Source organism: Triticum urartu, chromosome 5A (assembly GCF_056163025.1).
Source record: "Triticum urartu cultivar PI428250 chromosome 5A, HENAU_Tu73, whole genome shotgun sequence".
Taxonomy (NCBI): domain Eukaryota; kingdom Viridiplantae; phylum Streptophyta; class Magnoliopsida; order Poales; family Poaceae; genus Triticum; species Triticum urartu.
In genome coordinates, this window is record NC_141877.1 from 79,308,288 (window position 1) to 79,327,018 (window position 18,731).

Sequence of the window (18,731 nt, forward strand, 5' to 3'; positions counted from 1 at the left end):
GTTGGCAGGACACTAGTTGCACAGACATATGCGCAATTGACGTGGCAATGTAGTCTAGTCGTACACACATTGATGTTTAGTTGACAGGATTATTGACACACACATATGCTCAGTTGGCGCGGTAATGTAGTCTAATTGCACACACATTGTTGTTTAGTTGGTATAAGAACTATTGGCATACACATATGCTCAGTTGGCGCGGCATGTAGTCTAGTTGCACATATATTGATGTTTAGTTGGCAGGAAGATTAGTTCGTCGAAACATTCCCATGTGAGATCTACTTTTGAAGAGCACGTCGTGAAGGCTTCAACGGTGAAAACAAATTTGAATTTCGACACGCGGATTGAAAGTTATGTCTTTTTAAAATTTTAAAATCATAAAATAAATGCAAACAAACACATGCACATGCATATGCTAGCATTTAATACATAGCAGGAAAAATGACTACTAAATGACTATTCTAATTAAAAAGAGAGACAAAAAAATTACCTAAAATGACGGGCCGCTGGCTAAGCATCCCGGGCGGCCGTGCGCCCGCTAGATGCGTCCTTTTTTATTTTTAGATGTATGCGAATAATGTTGGATGAGCGTGCTCCCGTATTCATGTTTATGGATTGTTCCCTTTTCGTGAACGGATTTGCAGGCCGGTACTTAAATTGATCCGAATTCCGTTCAGGGAGCCGACAGAAGACGACTGGTGCGCGTAGCTCTAGCTCCTGCATTTTCCCTGTCAGCCACACGAGTTTGCGACTGTCCCTGTCCCGTTTTTGGTCACAAAGCACCTAACCAGAAGCATGACCGGTGGACCCAGAAGGCTGGGGTTGAACGCAGACAGGTTCGACCCGACTGGCAGCACGAGCACAAGGAGAGCAGAGGAGGGGAGCCATCCATCCCCAAAACCCCAAGTCCCGCGTGAGCAGCACCCACCCCGGAGCGGGAGCGACGGCCGGCGGCTCGTCCCCAGGTTCGCCCGCCCGCTAATCCCTCCCTTCTCCCTCTCCAGCATGTTCCTCCGCCGGTTTCGTGCGGACTTCTTCCACCCCCGATGCGGTTTCGCGGATTTCGCCCGAGAACTAGCACCCCGTGGTAGTTTCGATTTTTGCTGTGCGCGGGGGATTAGGGTTTTCCTTTGGTTTCGGGTATGGCCGATTCGTGTGCCTGGTAGTCTCGCCGGTCTTTACTTCCTAGATGCGAGGCCGCCTTTTCCTCTGGGGCCGGAGGTTGGGGGATGGGATGGGGGGAAGGATGGGGGTGGGTGCTGGGTGCTTGGGTGGGTGTTCGGTGTTGGGCTCTGGATTTGGTTGTTGAGGAAGCTGCGTAGACGGAGATTATTTTTAAGATAATGTCGAACACTTGTGAGAACCGGACCGAGATGCGAGGTTTCGGAAGGGGTTTGTGTGGATTGGGGGTTGTCACTTGAGGGCGTGAGGGAGGCAAGGTTTTGGAAGGGTCTTAAGGTTGCGCGGCAATCTCCGTAGATGCGATTATGCACGATTTATTTCATGACAAGTAACCAGCTAACCACCCTATCCTTTTTACAAGTATGTTTTGCGGCTGTACGGCGGCAGGCTTGTCGCTGCGCCGCGTGGCGGCTGTGAATTGGCAGTTAGTACATTTGATTGATGCGTTTCCCTGGTTCGCGCTCATTGCCTTGCGTCATGGCGGTGCATGGTTCACGTAGGATGCCCGTATGTATCTGTTTGCTGTTGCTACATTACATCCTGTAATGATTGGGGTCTCACTATCTTCTTCTTTTGTTGGAACTGCCAGCTTGGTGCCGTGACTCGTGACCAGACATTGTGCCGGCTGCAACAGGTTTAGTGGCTAGACGATGTTAACAAAAACATAATAAGGGCAACCACCAAACATTGTAAATATTTAATGTGAAGTAAATATGTACTTGGTCGGTCCCTAGGGCCGCTGAAGTTCTTAGCTCATCCCAAGGTCAAACATTGAAACTTACTTTTGCCCAAGCCCTTGCCATGTGGTCATCAAATACTCTATGGAGAATATTCGTAGTCCACCTTTCACCGAAGCACACATCTTGCAGGTTGAGGTGTTGTCCACCCTAGTGGACTGGTGTGTATTGATCTCTTTTGTCAGCGACGAACCCTGACTTGCTTGGATTGTTCACAGAATTTTCTCCTGGTCTTTCTATTTTTGTGAACAATCTAATCCAAACGTTTGTTTCTGGGATGGGTACTTCAATCCATTCAGCCTTTTGGATTTGTTGCTACTTGGCGAAATACGTTAGCAGCTTGTTTTTCCATTTTTTGTTGGGTTTAATTGAACCCCCATGTTAATGGTGTAGATAGATGCCACATGCCAGAGATGTGAGGTTCTGCAAGGGTTTTAAGGAGATTCTGTGTGATGTTAGTAGATGCTATTATGCGCTTTGAGAAGTATGTCGTGGGCTGTAGGTGCGTTTTTGTGGTGATGTTGAATTGGCAGCTCATAATTTTTGATGTGTAAACAGTTCTCTGTTGGTGATGTTCATTATGAGTCATAGTTAAGGTAGGATGCTCTTAGGTCTGTTTGTTTTATTGTCAGCCTGTAATACTTGAAAGTGAGTAGATAAAAATTCCTGGAGTTCTGAGCTATACTTATTTGTCTGCTTGTCTTTGTTGTACTTGCAGTTACAGACTTGAGGTCACATTGGGTGCCTACTGATGACATCCAACATGAGACCGCTTAACAGCAAAAAGGGTGAGGTCCCTTCCCATGGTCGTGAGAACTGTGGAGTTTCTGACCAAGCTTTTCATGGCAAATGTCAAAGCTGCGATGGTGTTGGAAAACCATCTTATCCTAGAGCGAATGGCGTTTCCCTGAAAGAAAGTGGAACATGCAATTTTAGTTGTGATCATGCTAATGCTTTATTAGTAGATGGGCCCAAAGGTTCGCCAGCAAGGCCAGGACATATTGACAGCGCAGTTTGTGCTCAGCATGGTTGTCTGCATGCCAAGAATGAAAGTTGCATGCCTTGCAATGATCTGCAGCAAGAGTCTGATAGAGAACAAGCTGGAGATACCCTGGATGATCTGTTTTTCTTTAACGATGAAGAGGATGATGATATTGACTGGGAACCTTCTGCTCGCCTGGCTGAAAACAGATGGTTTTGCTTGAACTGTACAATGCCAAACTTGGATGAGGTTAAACATTGCCTGGTAAGATCCTTTTGTTCTGTGATTAGTCGGGCCATATAGCTCATTACAAACTTAATCCGAGTATATCCGGTCACATGTTTGACATGTTCTTTGTTGGTTCTTCTCTCATACAATAGAATTGCCATGAGCTTAAGGGATCTGAAGTAGCTGCTGGATATGATGTTTTCAAAACTCACATTGCGCGGGCAGCTTTGGTATCTGCTGACACAGGTGCCGTTTCCACTAGTAGCTATGTTTTTCCGTTACTTCCTATCATCAAGTATCAAATATCTGTTATGAATATTACTCATTTCAGTATTCCCTTTCACAAACTTACCTGAGTACACCAATGGCATCTTAATAGAATTTGTAACTGTCTTTGCTACTAGATCATGGACGATCTGCTTTCCACACCAAAGTCTACAATCGACTTCCAAAATCTCCCTGTCCGGATCATTATTAACTTATTTAATAGAAACATCATTGATTAATAATGCCATTTGGAACATTTTAATGCAGCTGAAAACACTCCAGAAGATACAAAAATAAGAACTAGGATGGACAAGGGGTGTCTTGGTTTGAGCCCAAGCCTACCTTATGTTTTTTTTTTGGCTAGCCCAAATATTGGCTGAGGCTATAGTTCCCCATGTAGTGGCCAACATCGGCAAGAAAATAGATTGGGGGTGGCCATGCCAAAACTTGCCAGCTATCCAATCCCGGGCCAGGTAGATTCAGGTGCAATCCAAGCATACCCTAGGCTTATTTTCATTGCCTAGGAAATTCACCTTCCTCATACTTAGAATTATAAGGCTAGCTAAGTCTTACCGGAATAGCTTTAAAAAATCTACCATGGAAGACTTTTGAGTTTTGACACCTTAATACATAATCAGACCAAGAAAGCAAAATCTAACAAAGCAAAAGGTCCCTACTAAACCTGATTTACCAAGACCAATGACAACTATGAAGTAGCATCCCTAGACACAACTATACTCCTCTGAGTACAAAGCAAATAACAGTAAGACACATTTTATGATTTACTTCTTTTTGTGGACATACGGTGACATCCAACGTTATACTGATTAAATTAGCAACATACTAATAATAGTCCTCTGTCACAACGACTTTTCAAGTTAGTATCCTTTGATTCATGGATCCGATTAATGACCCGTTTACACTAAAGAACAGCTGTTTGGTTCAATGCAAACAGAACATACTCCTTATCCCTATCCTGTCTTTCCCAATATGTGGTTGACTGGCCAGCTGAATCCTCCTCCCCATGCTGTAAAAATTTACCTCAGAGTCTGAAGCCTCCTCTTCAATGTAGTAAAACTATTTTGGAGGAGATTCAGAAACATTGGAATGATGATAGAGAAGGAGTTGGAAAGGTGTGATGCTTATACCTTGACAGAGTGTATTCAAGCTTAGCACAGTAGTTTAGAGCAACTGACTGTATGCCACTGCATCAACTTTTCATGCGCCTGTGTATTAACGTCTTCTTTTGGTCACACTGTTTATGCAGCATCGGTACTGGTATCTACAGCGATTGGTTTTGATGAAAGAATGTTGCTCCACAGTGAGGCAAGCTATGAACTTGTGATTTATGTAATTTGAGCTAGCATACTGCATGATATAGTGTTCCCACGTCAAGGGTGACCACTCTTTATTGCTGTGAATAGCATGGATGATTGTCATAAATCTTTAAGTGCTCCTAATTGTGGTGTCAGTGAAACTTTTCATTTGATTGCTTCTTGTGTCTGTGAGATGCTTCTTCTGCAGCATGTTAAAGAAAGACGAGGCTAAAATAGTATGGAAATATTTCAAGATGGGATGTCAGTTTCTGTATTTCCGCGCACTTTGACCAAATGACGATTTATTTTCTTAAAACATATGTACTTGTAATTATTTCACAAAACTAGCTGCAGTTCAGAAGATAGTCTCTGTGAGGTCTTGTCTTTTTGGCCTCCTATTTTCTGTCAGAATGTACTGTCTGTATTTTTTTATAACTGACATCTCATATTTCTATATCCTAACAGATGGAAATTAAACCAAATCCACATCCAGAAAGACCCAACCGTCTTCGTGCAATTGCTGCCAGTCTGGCTGCTGCAGGTGCACACTAGAGATTAGTGTAATTATTTACTACAGTGTTTCAGCTTTGTGTATTTCAGAAAAAAGCTGCAGAGAAACTCTTGCCTACAAGTTCTGTGATTATTCTTATGCAAATATTCAATCAAGATCTTTATGATTTGATGATGCTCTGTTGAACTGTTCTCAGCATATTATTGAATATAAACTAAAGATATCAATCATATAATTCTAAGCACAACATAATTATTGATTGTTGATGTTGTACTGCAGCAGGATAACAAATAACATGATTATCCTGCCAGTCATATTAATTAAACTTGGTTGATGAACCAACCTTTCTATTCTACTGCTTATCAAGTAAACAATTACTATTATTTCCAATTTCAGGAATATTTCCCTCAAAGTGTGCCTTGGTACCTCCTCGAGAAATCACTAAGGAGGAACTCGTAATGGTAAGAGTCCAACAAGTGGCTTGAAAGATCCATTAGTTTTGCTGCCATGTGTTACCCCTGTATGCATTGTTCATTTCAGAGTCTTCTTGATAGTCCTCATATGTTTAAACTCTGGTAATTTAGGTCCATACTTCAGATCACGTCGAAAGCGTAGAGCAGACAAAGAACATGCTTTACAGGTATTACTTGTTTAGTTTGTGATTAGAACTGTCATTGTGAGTATGGTCTTTAGTTTAGTATTTTACCTTTTGTTTTGATTATAATGGATACATGTTCAGCATGTATTGGCATCAACATTTATTGGCATTTTTATGTCCTAGCATTATTGGAAAGGTTTTCATTGTTATAACATAATTCTGGGGATCAATCTGTAGTTACTTCACTTCGGATACTTACGCGAATGGACACTCGGCATGTGCTGCCAAACTTGCAGCAGGCCTATGCGCTGATCTTGCTAGTTTGATAGTGTCTGGCCGTGTCCGGAATGGCTTTGCGCTGGTACTGTCTGATGATCTCATATATTCAGTTTTTCATCTCATTCATGATAATGCACTTGGTTATTATTTATCAATCCGCTTTGCATTTTTGTTGTACATGATGCTGACCTTGTGTTCTTGTCTACCTGAGAACAGGTGAGACCTCCTGGGCATCATGCTGGGGTAAAGCAAGCCATGGGCTTTTGTCTTCACAACAATGCAGCAGTGGCTGCATTAGCTGCACAAAAAGCAGGCGCTAAGAAAGTCTTGATAGTTGACTGGGTAATGCTAGTCACAACTTTGCATTTAAATATGCACCATTAAATTTTGTTGGCGTGCACCTATTCTTTTTCTTGTAGTATATCTATTTTATTGTAAATAGATACAAAAGTACGTTTACCATTCTCATCAGTAGCATTGCTAACTGTTATTGCAGGATGTGCACCATGGCAATGGCACACAGGAGATATTTGAAGGGAACAAATCAGTGAGTTCTCATCTTTATTTAGTTACATTTTTAATTGCTCTATGTTCTTCCTTTTTGAGTGCATCTGTTATTGATTTTAATTACTGTATTTCCGTTTGCATGTGTTGCTACTACTATGAGCTTACCAGTTTCCAAATTTGCAATTCTTATATGGATAACTTTTTATTCTTCAGGTTTTATACATATCATTACATCGCCATGAGGATGGAAGCTTCTACCCTGGAACTGGAGCAGCAGACGAGGTGGCTATCTTTAAAGTGTTTGTAGTTTTGGCATAATTCACCAAAAGAACAACTGAATGAAACTAATGCCTGAGCTGAAAATATGTATAAGGAAGGATGCACATGTAACTCATCATATCCCTTGGTACATGCCATAGACAGCCTTTTTCAGGGGGGACTTGTGTGAGATCTCACATTAGGTGAGATCAATGTGATCGATTTTTTTGGAAAAAAAATACATGTCCAAACATTCTCAAATTTTTTGTAGACACATCAACGTTTGATGTACAACCTCAAAAAGTTTCAACCCCCAATTCAACTTATATTAAAAGAAACAAAAAGGGCAGCCCGGTGCATGTAGCTCCCGCTTGCGCAGGGTCCGACCACTATATTAAAAGAAACAAAATAGATAAAATCGGATCTGAATACTGTCAAAGTACTATTCACCCAAAGCTGTCACTATTCACATTTGATTTTGTATTTTTTGAATCTCTAAATGCACATTGAGTTTTCAGCTGATTTTAAGTTGTAGACATACCCCACATGGATGTTATAGATTTTTACGAAATGTCTAAATATGAATTTTTGGGGTTGATCTCACGATCTCACCTAATGTGAGATCTCATACAAGTCACACACACCCCCCCCCCCCCCCCCCCCCCCCCCCCCGCCTTTTACATCAGCATGGGTCTTGAAAACTAATTACTAGTGGAATCCAACTTTTCATCTCTGTTTGTATGAGATGGCCTGACAAGATTCAATGAACCCAAGAGCTTTGGACAACAGGTTATTAGGACCTGAGTCTGTATACTATTTCATACATTAGCCTACTATTTAGGACGATACATATCTAGCATATGTTATAGTAAATTTTTGATACTGTTCAACTGTACTGCATCCAATTGGACCCAACCATCCACTGTAACCAAGTTTCAATTGACAATGACATAGTTCCTTTGCAATAAAGTTTGATCCAAGCTGTGAAAAGTTGTATCTCATTTCTTGCACGATATCATTGCAGGTGGGAGTTTTGGATGGTAAAGGATTCTCGGTAAATATACCTTGGAGCTGTGGTGGTGTTGGAGACAATGACTACATCTTTGCTTTTCAGCACGTGGTGCTTCCAATAGGTAATGATTAAAAGAGTAAATATTTAGTCTGCTTGGGTTTCTAATAGTAGACATTTCACATCCCATGACATTCTCATTTTTTAGCTAGTAATTTCTTTGTCTTAACATGACATTCTAGATCCTTAATAGAAATGATTGGTAAGATGTGTATTCACCATGAATAAAGACTTGTTTGTAAAATATGTCATGGTGCTTTTTTTGTTTGAAAAAAAAAGTCTGTCTACAACACCTTTTTTTTAAGGATGCAACACTTCATTTCATTTTCATGTTTCCATGGGCACCTCTTTATCTGATATTACCCCCTTGTTTTTTTATTGATGTATAAGTCTGCACTGCACATTCTCAATTGGTGTTTTTCCTGTGCGAGTGCAGCTACAGAATTTGCCCCAGACATCACCATTATATCTGCAGGATTTGATGCAGCAAGGGGTGATCCTCTGGGTTGTTGTGATGTAAGATTTCTCCTAATTTTAGTTATTGAATTCTAAAACATACATGCCATTCCCTATTTTGTGTGTCTTCTATTAGACAACTGAGATGATTCTGGGCTAAGACTTTAGACTTATGCAGAAGACTTCTCTTAGAGCACAGGCTTGACCTACTATATTCACATTATGTAGGAAAATTGTGTGTTGCTTTGGTTTCCTCACTTGGAGAAGCTAGACTTTTAACCACATTGGTCATTTTTGTACTTATTTTGGGAGCACATCGATCCACCAAACTTCATCAATAAATCTTAGGCTTATATACCGTTGTTGCTTATTTAGGGAAGAGTTAACTGGCATGGATGTGAGATTTATTCAGTTTGTTTTATCATATCTGGTAGTTAGTACTAGTGCTTGCTCAAATTAGAAAATGATAAAGTTGATTGAGATATCAGCTTTAACATTCAATCAAACTTTGGTATTATCCATTTCATACTTGTGTGCTACTTGGGTCCCGCAAAGTTTTAGGTGCTTCATTTTTCTGGTTGATATGCCAATGCAGGCTAAATCATGTAAATCCATGGTAATGATTATTGAACTTGATTATTTTTAGGTCACTCCTGCCGGATACTCTCAGATGACGTCCATGTTAACTGCTTGCTCAGAAGGAAAGTTGTTGGTTATACTTGAGGGAGGGTAGGTACCCTATTCTTATCTGAACTCACGGAGATAACAAAAGAAGACAGGACCTAGAATTTGAAATTTAAGCAGGATTTGTGATATGTAACTTGTACACTGTAAACTGGACACCAAACCCCGTGTCTTCATCGTGCTCATTGTTTTTTGTCGCATTCACGCTTTGTATATGACATGCGAAATTTCTAACATCACCAGAATGTGTATATATGTTCATCTAATTCTAGTGCGGTCAGATGTACTTCTTTTCCTGGATCTGCAATGGATCCAAATGTTCTTATAATTTGTGCAGCCAATGTTCTTATAATTTTGTGCTGTTGTGGACACTAATATAACATCACAAGAGATGATTGCCTGTCTGTTGTGGAAACTTAGATACATACCATGATGCTTGTATTTGAACTTTTGACATAACAAGAGATGATTCCCTGTCTGTTGTGGAAACTAAGATGCATACCATGATGCTTATATTTGAACTTTTGAGCCAGTGTTCTTATATATATATATATATATATATATATATATATATGCATATTTTGACAATCCCTCCGTTGGATCATCTTATTACATTAGAGAGATGCTCCCATATTTATTTCATATTTTTTGATAACTTTTGAACCGTTAAAAGTTTAGGGACACTTAACTAGTTCTGTGGCAAGCTATATATATATTCATTTTTATCAAATAAGTAAAATCTGCTATTATTTGTTATTGAAGCACACATCAACACTTATCCATTGTTTTCTTTGTCCCGTCATTAATGTACAGATACAATCTTCGGTCTATATCCTCGTCTGCAACTGAAGTTGTCAAGGTATGTATTCTTCGCAATAAAAACTACTCCCTCTGTTCGGAAATACTTGACGTGGTTTTAGTTCAATTAGTATTTCCGAACGGAGGTAATATTTTTTGTAAGGTGGGATTGGGATGTATAAATAACAGAAACATGTTTGATTGGAGTCAGCTGCTTCAGCATCATCCATTATCGTCGTAGTTCATCAACAAACAAAATCTTTATGTATACATAGACATCAATAGTTGAAGAGCCTGAGTAGAATGCAGAGAAAGAAATGGGATTTGTATGATGAACTATGTGAATACTTGCTACAAAGATTATGGTCGTAGATACTCCCATCGTTTTCGTATTGCCATCCTTCATTTTGTTGTGGAGTGCATGCATAAAAAAATACAAACAACTGCTAGAACCGTTACAGCTGAGAGAGATTGATTACACTGTTAGTGTAACCTGATGATACTTTGACGTATTTAGGTCCTACTCGGGGACGGTCCAAGTTATGGCACAGATGCAGCAGCACCATCAAAGGAGGGCATGCAGACTGTCTTACAAGTTCTGGACATCCAGCAAAAATATTGGCCAGTTTTAGTTCCAATCTTTGCATCACTTCAAGCGCAGCAGGGGCCGACTTCTTCCAAATATGGTAAGGACAATACAACCAACAATGAATTTACATTTTTACTCTCCCAACACTAGTCTAGTATTGATTTCTAGCCAGTCTTCTAGAATCGTGGGGCATGTTGTTTTGGTCTTGATAACCAGATGTTTGTGATTTCAACTACCAGATTAGTTTATTACATGCCATAGAAGCTATCTGAGGATTAATAGACCACCTTGCTTTTGTCTAGTTAACGCTGAAAACAAGCTGAAGAGAAGGATGCTCACCGGAGGACCAGGGCCCGTGTGGTGGAAATGGGGAAGCAAGAGGCTTTTGTACGAAGTACTGTTTGAGGGCCGCCGTCCAAGAAAGAGCAGTGCGAAAGGAAAATGAAGCTCTGGCTGATGAAACAAAACCCTAGGTTGTTTTAGTTAGTGATGCTGAAGCCGCCTAACTGACTTTCTGGTCAGTATAGTTGACATGGATAGTGTAGCTGGCTGTTTGGTGTTCGGAAAGAAGATTACCTTAGCTTGCGTACACCGAGCCGATTTTTTGACTGAACAACTGAACTGTGGCCGTTGTCATTGTTGATTGCCGACAGAGTTTCACAGGCAGCAATCCTGTTGTGTAGACATGTTTTTGGTGTTGTAGCAATGCATGAAATTTGCCATCAGCCGTCCATGGTATGATGATCCTGTAGCAGCTTGAGTTTTGGGTTCATAGCAAATGCTAGCATCTAGTAATCTGGATCTCTGACATTGGCGAGGTAGCCTGATTGGAATAGGATGCACCATTTCAGACTTTAGGAACAAGAGCAGTGGTGCCTAGTGCAGAGCATACACGAGAGAGGATGCACATGAGTTGCTTGTTTAGAATCTACAAACATTGCGTTTGGTTCATGCTTTTGTAACAGTTTGCCTAATTCACATCTAGATGTTTTCTAAGGATGTCACATCTAAGCTCTCACAAATACACAACAAGGAACAAAAAAAAAACTGGGACAAAAAAATAGACCACAAACATAGTTGACATCAGGTTAGATGTGATGTGTCCTAGACATACCCTTTTTGTAATAATGGCACTTGATAACAACGGTAATAGATAGCGTTGAATCGTGTTTGTTTAAGATTGCTCTGTAATTATACAACGCCGTAATCTGATCCGATCCTAGTCAAAACTGATTCCGCTCAATCTCCGGCGTAATCATACGATACAGCCATCTCTCTCTGCTCTCACATCGACCTTGGACGCTCCTTCGCAGGAAACTCATCGAGCCCCTCGTAAGTGTCAGCAGCCCGGACTGGACAACCCGGTCGCCGACGCTACATTGCCCATCATCAGATCGATCTGTCCCGTCGCCACCGTCCCCGAGCCCCCCCTCTGGTGACCACCACCAATACCAGCAAGCCGCCTCCCGCAGCCAGCAACATGATCGGACCCTCAGCTACCTTGACATGACCTCTATGTGAAGCACAACTTACCAGGTCCCTGTATTGATTACCGACACATTTGAGCAACAAAACAGTTCTCGTTTTTCGTCGATACCGTTTAGGGCATGTACAATGGTGCTATCTTAGGAGTGCCACATAGGATAAATGATGAGATGGAGGAGAGATAACTCACTTGTCTTCTTTTATTTAAGATAAGACAAGAGATGATCTCTTAGCACAATATGTCTCACCACATTTTTAGGAATTGCTAGTTATTGAAGATAAGACTAAGAGATGACCCATTGTAGACATTTTTCTTTGTCATCTTTAAATTACATGCAAAACTTAAGATAAGACTATCTTATCAACCATTGTACATGCCCTTACACCAATAGTGCCACCTGATTGCGTTTACGTTTACGTTTCCGTTTCTGAACCAAACAACTACTCAGCTCACACCTTTTTGTAGCCACGTCACTAGCGGGAACGCGACGCGCACGCAACCTGAATCACATGGGGGTCGGGACGAAGCTAGAAAAAAAGCTTGATGGGGTCATATCCATGGCAATGGGGTCATCTTCTATAAATCAACAGTGATTAGTACCAAGTTAATGAAGTATTTAGTAATTTCATTAGGGTCAATTGACCCCAATGCCTACATGCCAGCTCCGTCCCTACATGAGGCTGCGTGCGCTGTCAATCTCTAATCTTTATATGAATAGTCTCTGAATTCCCGAATATGTATTTGTTGGGGAACGTAGTAATTTTAAAAAATTCCGTACGCACACGCAAGATCATGGTGATGCATAGCAACGAGAGGGGAGAGTGTGTCCACGTACCCTCGTAGACCGAAAGCGGAAGCGTTAGCACAACGCGGTTGATGTAGTCGTACGTCTTCACGATCCGACCGATCAAATACCGAACGCACGGCACCTCCGAGTTCTGCACACGTTCAACTCGATGACGTCCCTCGAACTCCGATCCAGCCGAGTGTTGAGGGAGAGTTTCGTCAGCACAACGGCGTGGTGACGATGATGATGTTCTACCGACGCAGGGCTTCGCCTAAGCACCGCTACGATATGATCGAGGTGGATTATAGTGGAGGGGGGCACCGCAGACGACTAAGAGATCAAGAGATCAATTGTTGTGTCTATGGGGTGCCCCCTCCTCCGTATATAAAGGGGGGGAGGAGGAGAGGGCCGACCAAGGGGGTGGCGCGCCCTAGGAGGGGGAAACCTACTCCAAGTAGGTTTGCCCCTCCCTTTCCTAATCCAAGAAGGAGGGGGAAGGAGTGGGAGAGGGGAAAGGCAAGGGGGGCGCCCCCCTTTCCTTGTCCTATTTGGACTCAAGGGGAGGGGGCGCGCCTCTTGTCCTGGCCGGCCCCTCTCTCTCTCTCTCCACTAAGGCTCAACAAGGCCCATTATTCCCGGGGGGCGGGGGGGGGGGGGTCCGGTAACCCCTGCTACTCCGATAAATGTGAAACCTTTTCGGTGTCCAAACATAGTCGTCCAATATATCGATCTTTATGTCTCGACCATTTCGAGACTCCTCGTCATGTCCGTGATCACATCCGGGACTCCGAACTACCTTCGGTACATCAAAACATATAAACTCATAATATAACCGTCATCTAACTTTAAGCGTGCGGACCCTACGGGTTCGAGAACTATGTAGACATGACCGAGACACGTCTCCGGTCAATAACCAATAGCGGAACCTGGATGCTCATATTGGCTCCTACATATTCTACGAAGATCTTTATCGGTCAAACCGCATAACAACATACGTTGTTCCCTTTGTCATCGGTATGTTACTTTCCCGAGATTCGATCGTCGGTATCTCAATACCTAGTTCAATCTCGTTACCGACAAGTCTCTTTACTCGTTCCGTAATATATCATCCCGCAACTAACTCATTAGTTGTATTGCTTGCAAGGCTTATAGTGATGTGCATTACCGAGTGGGCCCAGAGATACCTCTTCGACAATCGGAGTGACAAATCCTAATCTCGAAATACGCCAACCCAACAAGTACATTTGGAGACACCTGTAGAGCACCTTTATAATCACCCAATTACGTTGTGACATTTGGTAGCACACAAAGTGTTCCTCCGGTAAACGGGAGTTGCATAATCTCATAGTCATAGGAACATGTATAAGTCATGAAGAAAGCAATAACAACAAACTAAACGATCAAGTGCTAAGCTAACGGAATGGGTCAAGTTAATCACATCATTCTCCTAATGATGTGATCCCGTTAATCAAATGACAACTCTTTGTCTATGGCTAGGAAACATAACCATCTTTGATTAATGAGCTAGTCAAGTAGAGGCATACTAGTGACACTCTGTTTGTCTACGTATTCACACATGTATCATGTTTCCGGTTAATACAATTCTAGCATGAATAATAAACATTTATCATGATATAAGGAAATAAATAATAACTTTATTATTACCTCAGGGCCATATTTCCTTCAGTCTCCCACTTGCACTAGAGTCAATAATCTAGATTACACAGTAATGATTCTAACACCCATGGAGTCTTGGTGCTGATCATGTTTTGCTCGTGGAAGAGGCTTAGTCAACGGGTCTGCAACATTCAGATCCGTATGTATCTTGCAAATCTCTATGTCTCCCACCTGGACTTGATCCCGGATGGAGTTGAAGCGTCTCTTGATGTGCTTGGTTCTCTTGTGAAATCTGGATTCCTTTGCCAAAGCAATTGCACCAGTATTGTCACAAAAGATTTTCATTGGACCCGATGCACTAGGTATGACACCTAGATCGGATATGAACTCCTTCATCCAGACCCCTTCATTTGCTGCTTCCGAAGCAGCTATGTACTCAGCTTCACATGTAGATCCTGCTACGACGCTTTGTTTAGAACTGCACCAACTGACAGCCCCTTCGTTCAATAAAAACACGTATCCGGTTTGCGATTTAGAATCGTCCGGATCAGTGTCAAAGCTTGCATCGACGTAACCATTTACGACGAGTTCTTTGTCACCTTCATAAATGAGAAACATATCCTTCGTCCTTTTCAGGTATTTCAGGATGTTCTTGACCGCTGTCCAGTGATCCACTCATGGATTATTTTGGTACCTCCCTGCTAAACTAATAGCAAGGCACACATCAGGTCTGGTACACATCATTGCATACATGATAGAGCCTATGGCTGAAGCATAGGGATCATCTTTCATTTTCTCTCTATCTTCTGCAGTGGTCGGGCATTGAGTCTTACTCAACTTCACACCTTGTAACACAGGCAAGAACCCTTTCTTTGCTTGATCCATTTTGAACTTCTTCAAAGCTTTGTCAAGGTATGTGCTTTGTGAAAGTCCAATTAAGTGTCTCGATCTATCTCTATAGATCTTGATGCCTAATATATAAGCAGCTTCACCGTGGTCTTTCATTGAAAAACTCTTATTCAAATATCCTTTTATGCTATCCAGAAATTCTATATCATTTCCAATCAACAATATGTCATCCACATTAATATTAGAAATGCTACAGAGCTCCCACTCACTTTCTTGTAAATACAGGCTTCTCCAAAAGTCTGTATAAAACCATATGCCTTGATCACACTATCAAACCGTTTATTCCAACTCCGAGAGGCTTGCACCAGTACATAAATGGATCGCTGGAGCTTGCACACTTTGTTAGCTCCCTTTGGATCGACAAAACCTTCTGGTTGCATCATATACAACTCTTCTTCTAGAAATCCATTCAGGAATGCAGTTTTGACATCAATTTTCCAAATTTCATAATCATAAAATGCAGCAATTGCTAACATGATTCGGACAGACTTAAGCATCGCTACGGGTGAGAAAGTCTCATCGTAGTCAATCCCTTGAACTTGTCGAAAACCTTTTGCAACAAGTCGAGCTTTTTAGACAGTAACATTACCGTCAACGTCAGTCTTCTTCTTGAAGATCCATTTATTTTCAATGGCTTGCCGATCAACGGGTAAGTCAACCAAAGTCCACACTTTGTTCTCATACATGGATCCCATCTCAGATTTCATGGCCTCAAGCCATTTTGCGGAATCTGGGCTCACCATTGCTTCTTCATAGTTCGTAGGTTCGTCATGTCTAGCAACATAACCTCCAGAACAGGATTACCGTACCACTCTGGTGCGGATCTTACTCTGGTTGACCTACGAGGTTCAGTAACAACTTGATCTGAAGCTTCATGATCATCATCATTAACTTCCTCACTAATTGGTGTAGGTGTCACAGGAACCAGTTTCTGTGATGAACTACTTTCCAATAAGGGAGTAGGCATAGTTACCTCATCAAGTTCTACTTTCCTCCCACTCACTTCTTTCGAGAGAAACTCCTTCTCTAGAAAGACTCCAAATTTAGCAACAAAAGTCTTGCCTTCGGATCTGTGATAGAAGGTGTACCCAACAGTCTCTTTTGGGTATCCTATGAAGATACATTTCTCCGATTTGGATTCGAGCTTATCAGGTTGAAGCTTTTTCACATAAGCATCGCAGCCCCAAACTTTAAGAAACGACAAATTTGGTTTCTTGCCAAACCATAGTTCATAAGGCGTCGTCTCAACGGATTTCGATGGTGCCTTATTTAACGTGAATGCAGCCGTCTCTAAAGCATAACCCCAAAATGATAGCGGCAAATCAGTAAGAGACATCATATATCGTACCATATCTAGTAAAGTACGATTACGACATTCAGACACACCATTACGCTGTGGTGTTCCGGGTGGCGTGAGTTGCGAAACTATTCCGCATTGTTTCAAATGAAGACCAAACTCGTAACTCAAATATTCTCCTCCACGATCAGATCGTAGAAACTTTATTTTCTTGTTACGATGATTTTCAACTTCACTTTGGAATTCTTTGAACTTTTCAAATGTTTTAGACTTATGTTTCATTAAGTAGATATACCCATATCTGCTTAAATCATCTGTGAAGGTGAGAAAATAATGATACCCGCCGCGAGCCTCAATATTCATCGGACCACACACATCTGTATGTATGATTTCCAACAAATCTGTTGCTCGCTCCATAGTTCCGTAGAACGGCGTTTTAGTCATCTTGCCTATGAGACACGGTTCGCAAGTACCAAGTGATTCATAATCAAGTGGTTCCAAAATTCCATCAGTATGGAGTTTCTTCATGCGCTTTACACTGATATGACCTAAACGACAGTGCCACGAATAAGTTGCACTATCATTATCAACTCTGCATCTTTTGGCTTCAATATTATGAATATGTGTATCACTACTATCGAGTTTTAACAAAAATAGACCACTCTTCAAGGGTGCATGACCATAAAAGATATTACTCATATAAATAGAACAACCATTATTCTCTGATTTAAATGAATAACCATCTCGCATCAAACAAGATCCAGATATAATATTCATGCTCAATGTTGGCACCAAATAACAATTATTCAGGTCTAAAACTAATCCCGAAGGTAGATGTAGAGGTAGCGTGCCGACCGCGATCACATCGACTTTGGAACCATTTCCCACGCGCATCGTCACCTCGTCCTTAGCCAATCTTCGCTTAATCCATAGCCCCTGTTGCGAGTTGCAAATGTTAGCAACAGAACCAGTATCAAATACCCAGGTGCTACTGCGAGCATTAGTAAGGTACACATCAATAACATGTATATGACATATACCTTTGTTCACCTTGCCATCCTTCTTATCCGCCAAATACTTGGGGCAGTTCCGCTTCCAGTGACCCGTCTTCTTGCAGTAGAAGCACTCAGTCTCAGGCTTAGGTCCAGACTTGGGTTTCTTCTCTTGAGCAGCACCTTGTTTGCCGTTCTTCTTGAAGTTCCCCTTCTTCTTCCCTTTGCCCTTTTTCTTGAAACTGGTGGTCTTATTGACCATCAACACTTGATGCTCCTTCTTGATTTCTACCTCCGCATCCTTTAGCATCGCGAAGAGCTCGGGAATTGTCTTATTCATCCCTTGCATATTATAGTTCATCACGAAGCTTTTGTAGCTTGGTGGCAGTGATTGAAGAACTCTGTCAATGACACTATCAACAGGAAGATTAACTCCCAGTTGAGTCAAGTGATTATGATACCCAAACATTTTGAGTATATGTTCACTAACAGAACTATTCTCCTCCATCTTACAGCTATAGAACTTATTGGAGACTTCATATCTCTCAATCCGGGCATTTGCTTGAAATATTAACTTCAATTCCTGGAACATCTCATATGCTCCATGACGTTTAAAACGTCGTTGAAGTCCCGGTTCTAAGCCGTAAAGCATGGCACACTGAACTATCGAGTAGTCATCAGCTTTACTCTGCCAAACGTTCTTAACATTGTCAGCAGCATCTGCAGCAGGCCTGGCACCCAACGGTGTTTCTAGGACATAATTCTTCTGTGCAGCAATGAGGATAATCCTCAAGTTACGGACCCAATCCGTGTAATTGCTACCATCATCTTTCAACTTTGCTTTCTCAAGGAACGCATTAAAATTCAATGGAACAACAGCACGAGCCATCTATCTACAATCAACATAGACAAGCAAGAAACTATCATGTACTAAGTTCATGATAAATTAAGTTCAATTAATCATATTACTTAAGAACTCCCACTTAGATAGAAATCCCTCTAATCCTCTAAGTGATCACGTGATCCAAATCAACTAAACCATATCCGATCATCACGTGAGATGGAGTAGTTTCAATGGTGAACATCACTATGTTGATCATATCTACTATATGATTCACGCTCGACCTTTCGATCTCAGTGTTCCGAGGCCATATCTGTTATATGCTAGGCTCGTCAAGTTTA

At 41.5% G+C, this 18,731-nt stretch overlaps 1 protein-coding gene across 2 annotated transcripts; it reads left to right on the forward strand.

Annotated features, from left to right (window-relative positions):
- The first annotated feature begins 807 nt into the window (after positions 1-807).
- On the forward strand, positions 808-11,212 carry HDA15 (histone deacetylase 15). 2 transcript variants are annotated; one of them, XM_048672497.2, is made up of 17 exons: positions 808-965; positions 2,638-3,165; positions 3,282-3,375; positions 4,664-4,722; positions 5,178-5,253; positions 5,620-5,684; positions 5,808-5,863; positions 6,059-6,182; positions 6,317-6,442; positions 6,597-6,647; positions 6,821-6,889; positions 7,890-7,998; positions 8,371-8,450; positions 9,037-9,119; positions 9,888-9,933; positions 10,390-10,558; positions 10,764-11,212. In XM_048672497.2, the coding sequence occupies exons 2-17, from the start codon at positions 2,671-2,673 to the stop codon at positions 10,904-10,906; spliced, it is 1,845 nt and encodes a 614-aa protein (XP_048528454.2). In that variant the 5' UTR covers positions 808-965; positions 2,638-2,670; the 3' UTR covers positions 10,907-11,212. The 2 variants fall into 2 exon arrangements, with proteins under 2 accessions (XP_048528454.2, XP_048528455.2); XM_048672498.2 differs by lacking the exons at positions 808-965; positions 2,638-3,165 and adding an exon at positions 4,469-4,529.
- The last annotated feature ends 7,519 nt before the right edge of the window (positions 11,213-18,731 follow it).

Coding starts and splice junctions, on each gene's coding strand:
- HDA15 (XM_048672497.2), top strand. CDS start 2,671: ATGACATCCAACATGAGACCGCTTAACAGCAAAAAGGGTGAGGTCCCT. Junction 5,864..6,058: donor ACAAAGAACATGCTTTACAG/GTATTACTTGTT, acceptor ATCAATCTGTAG/TTACTTCACTTCGGATACTT. Junction 6,183..6,316: donor TCCGGAATGGCTTTGCGCTG/GTACTGTCTGAT, acceptor ACCTGAGAACAG/GTGAGACCTCCTGGGCATCA.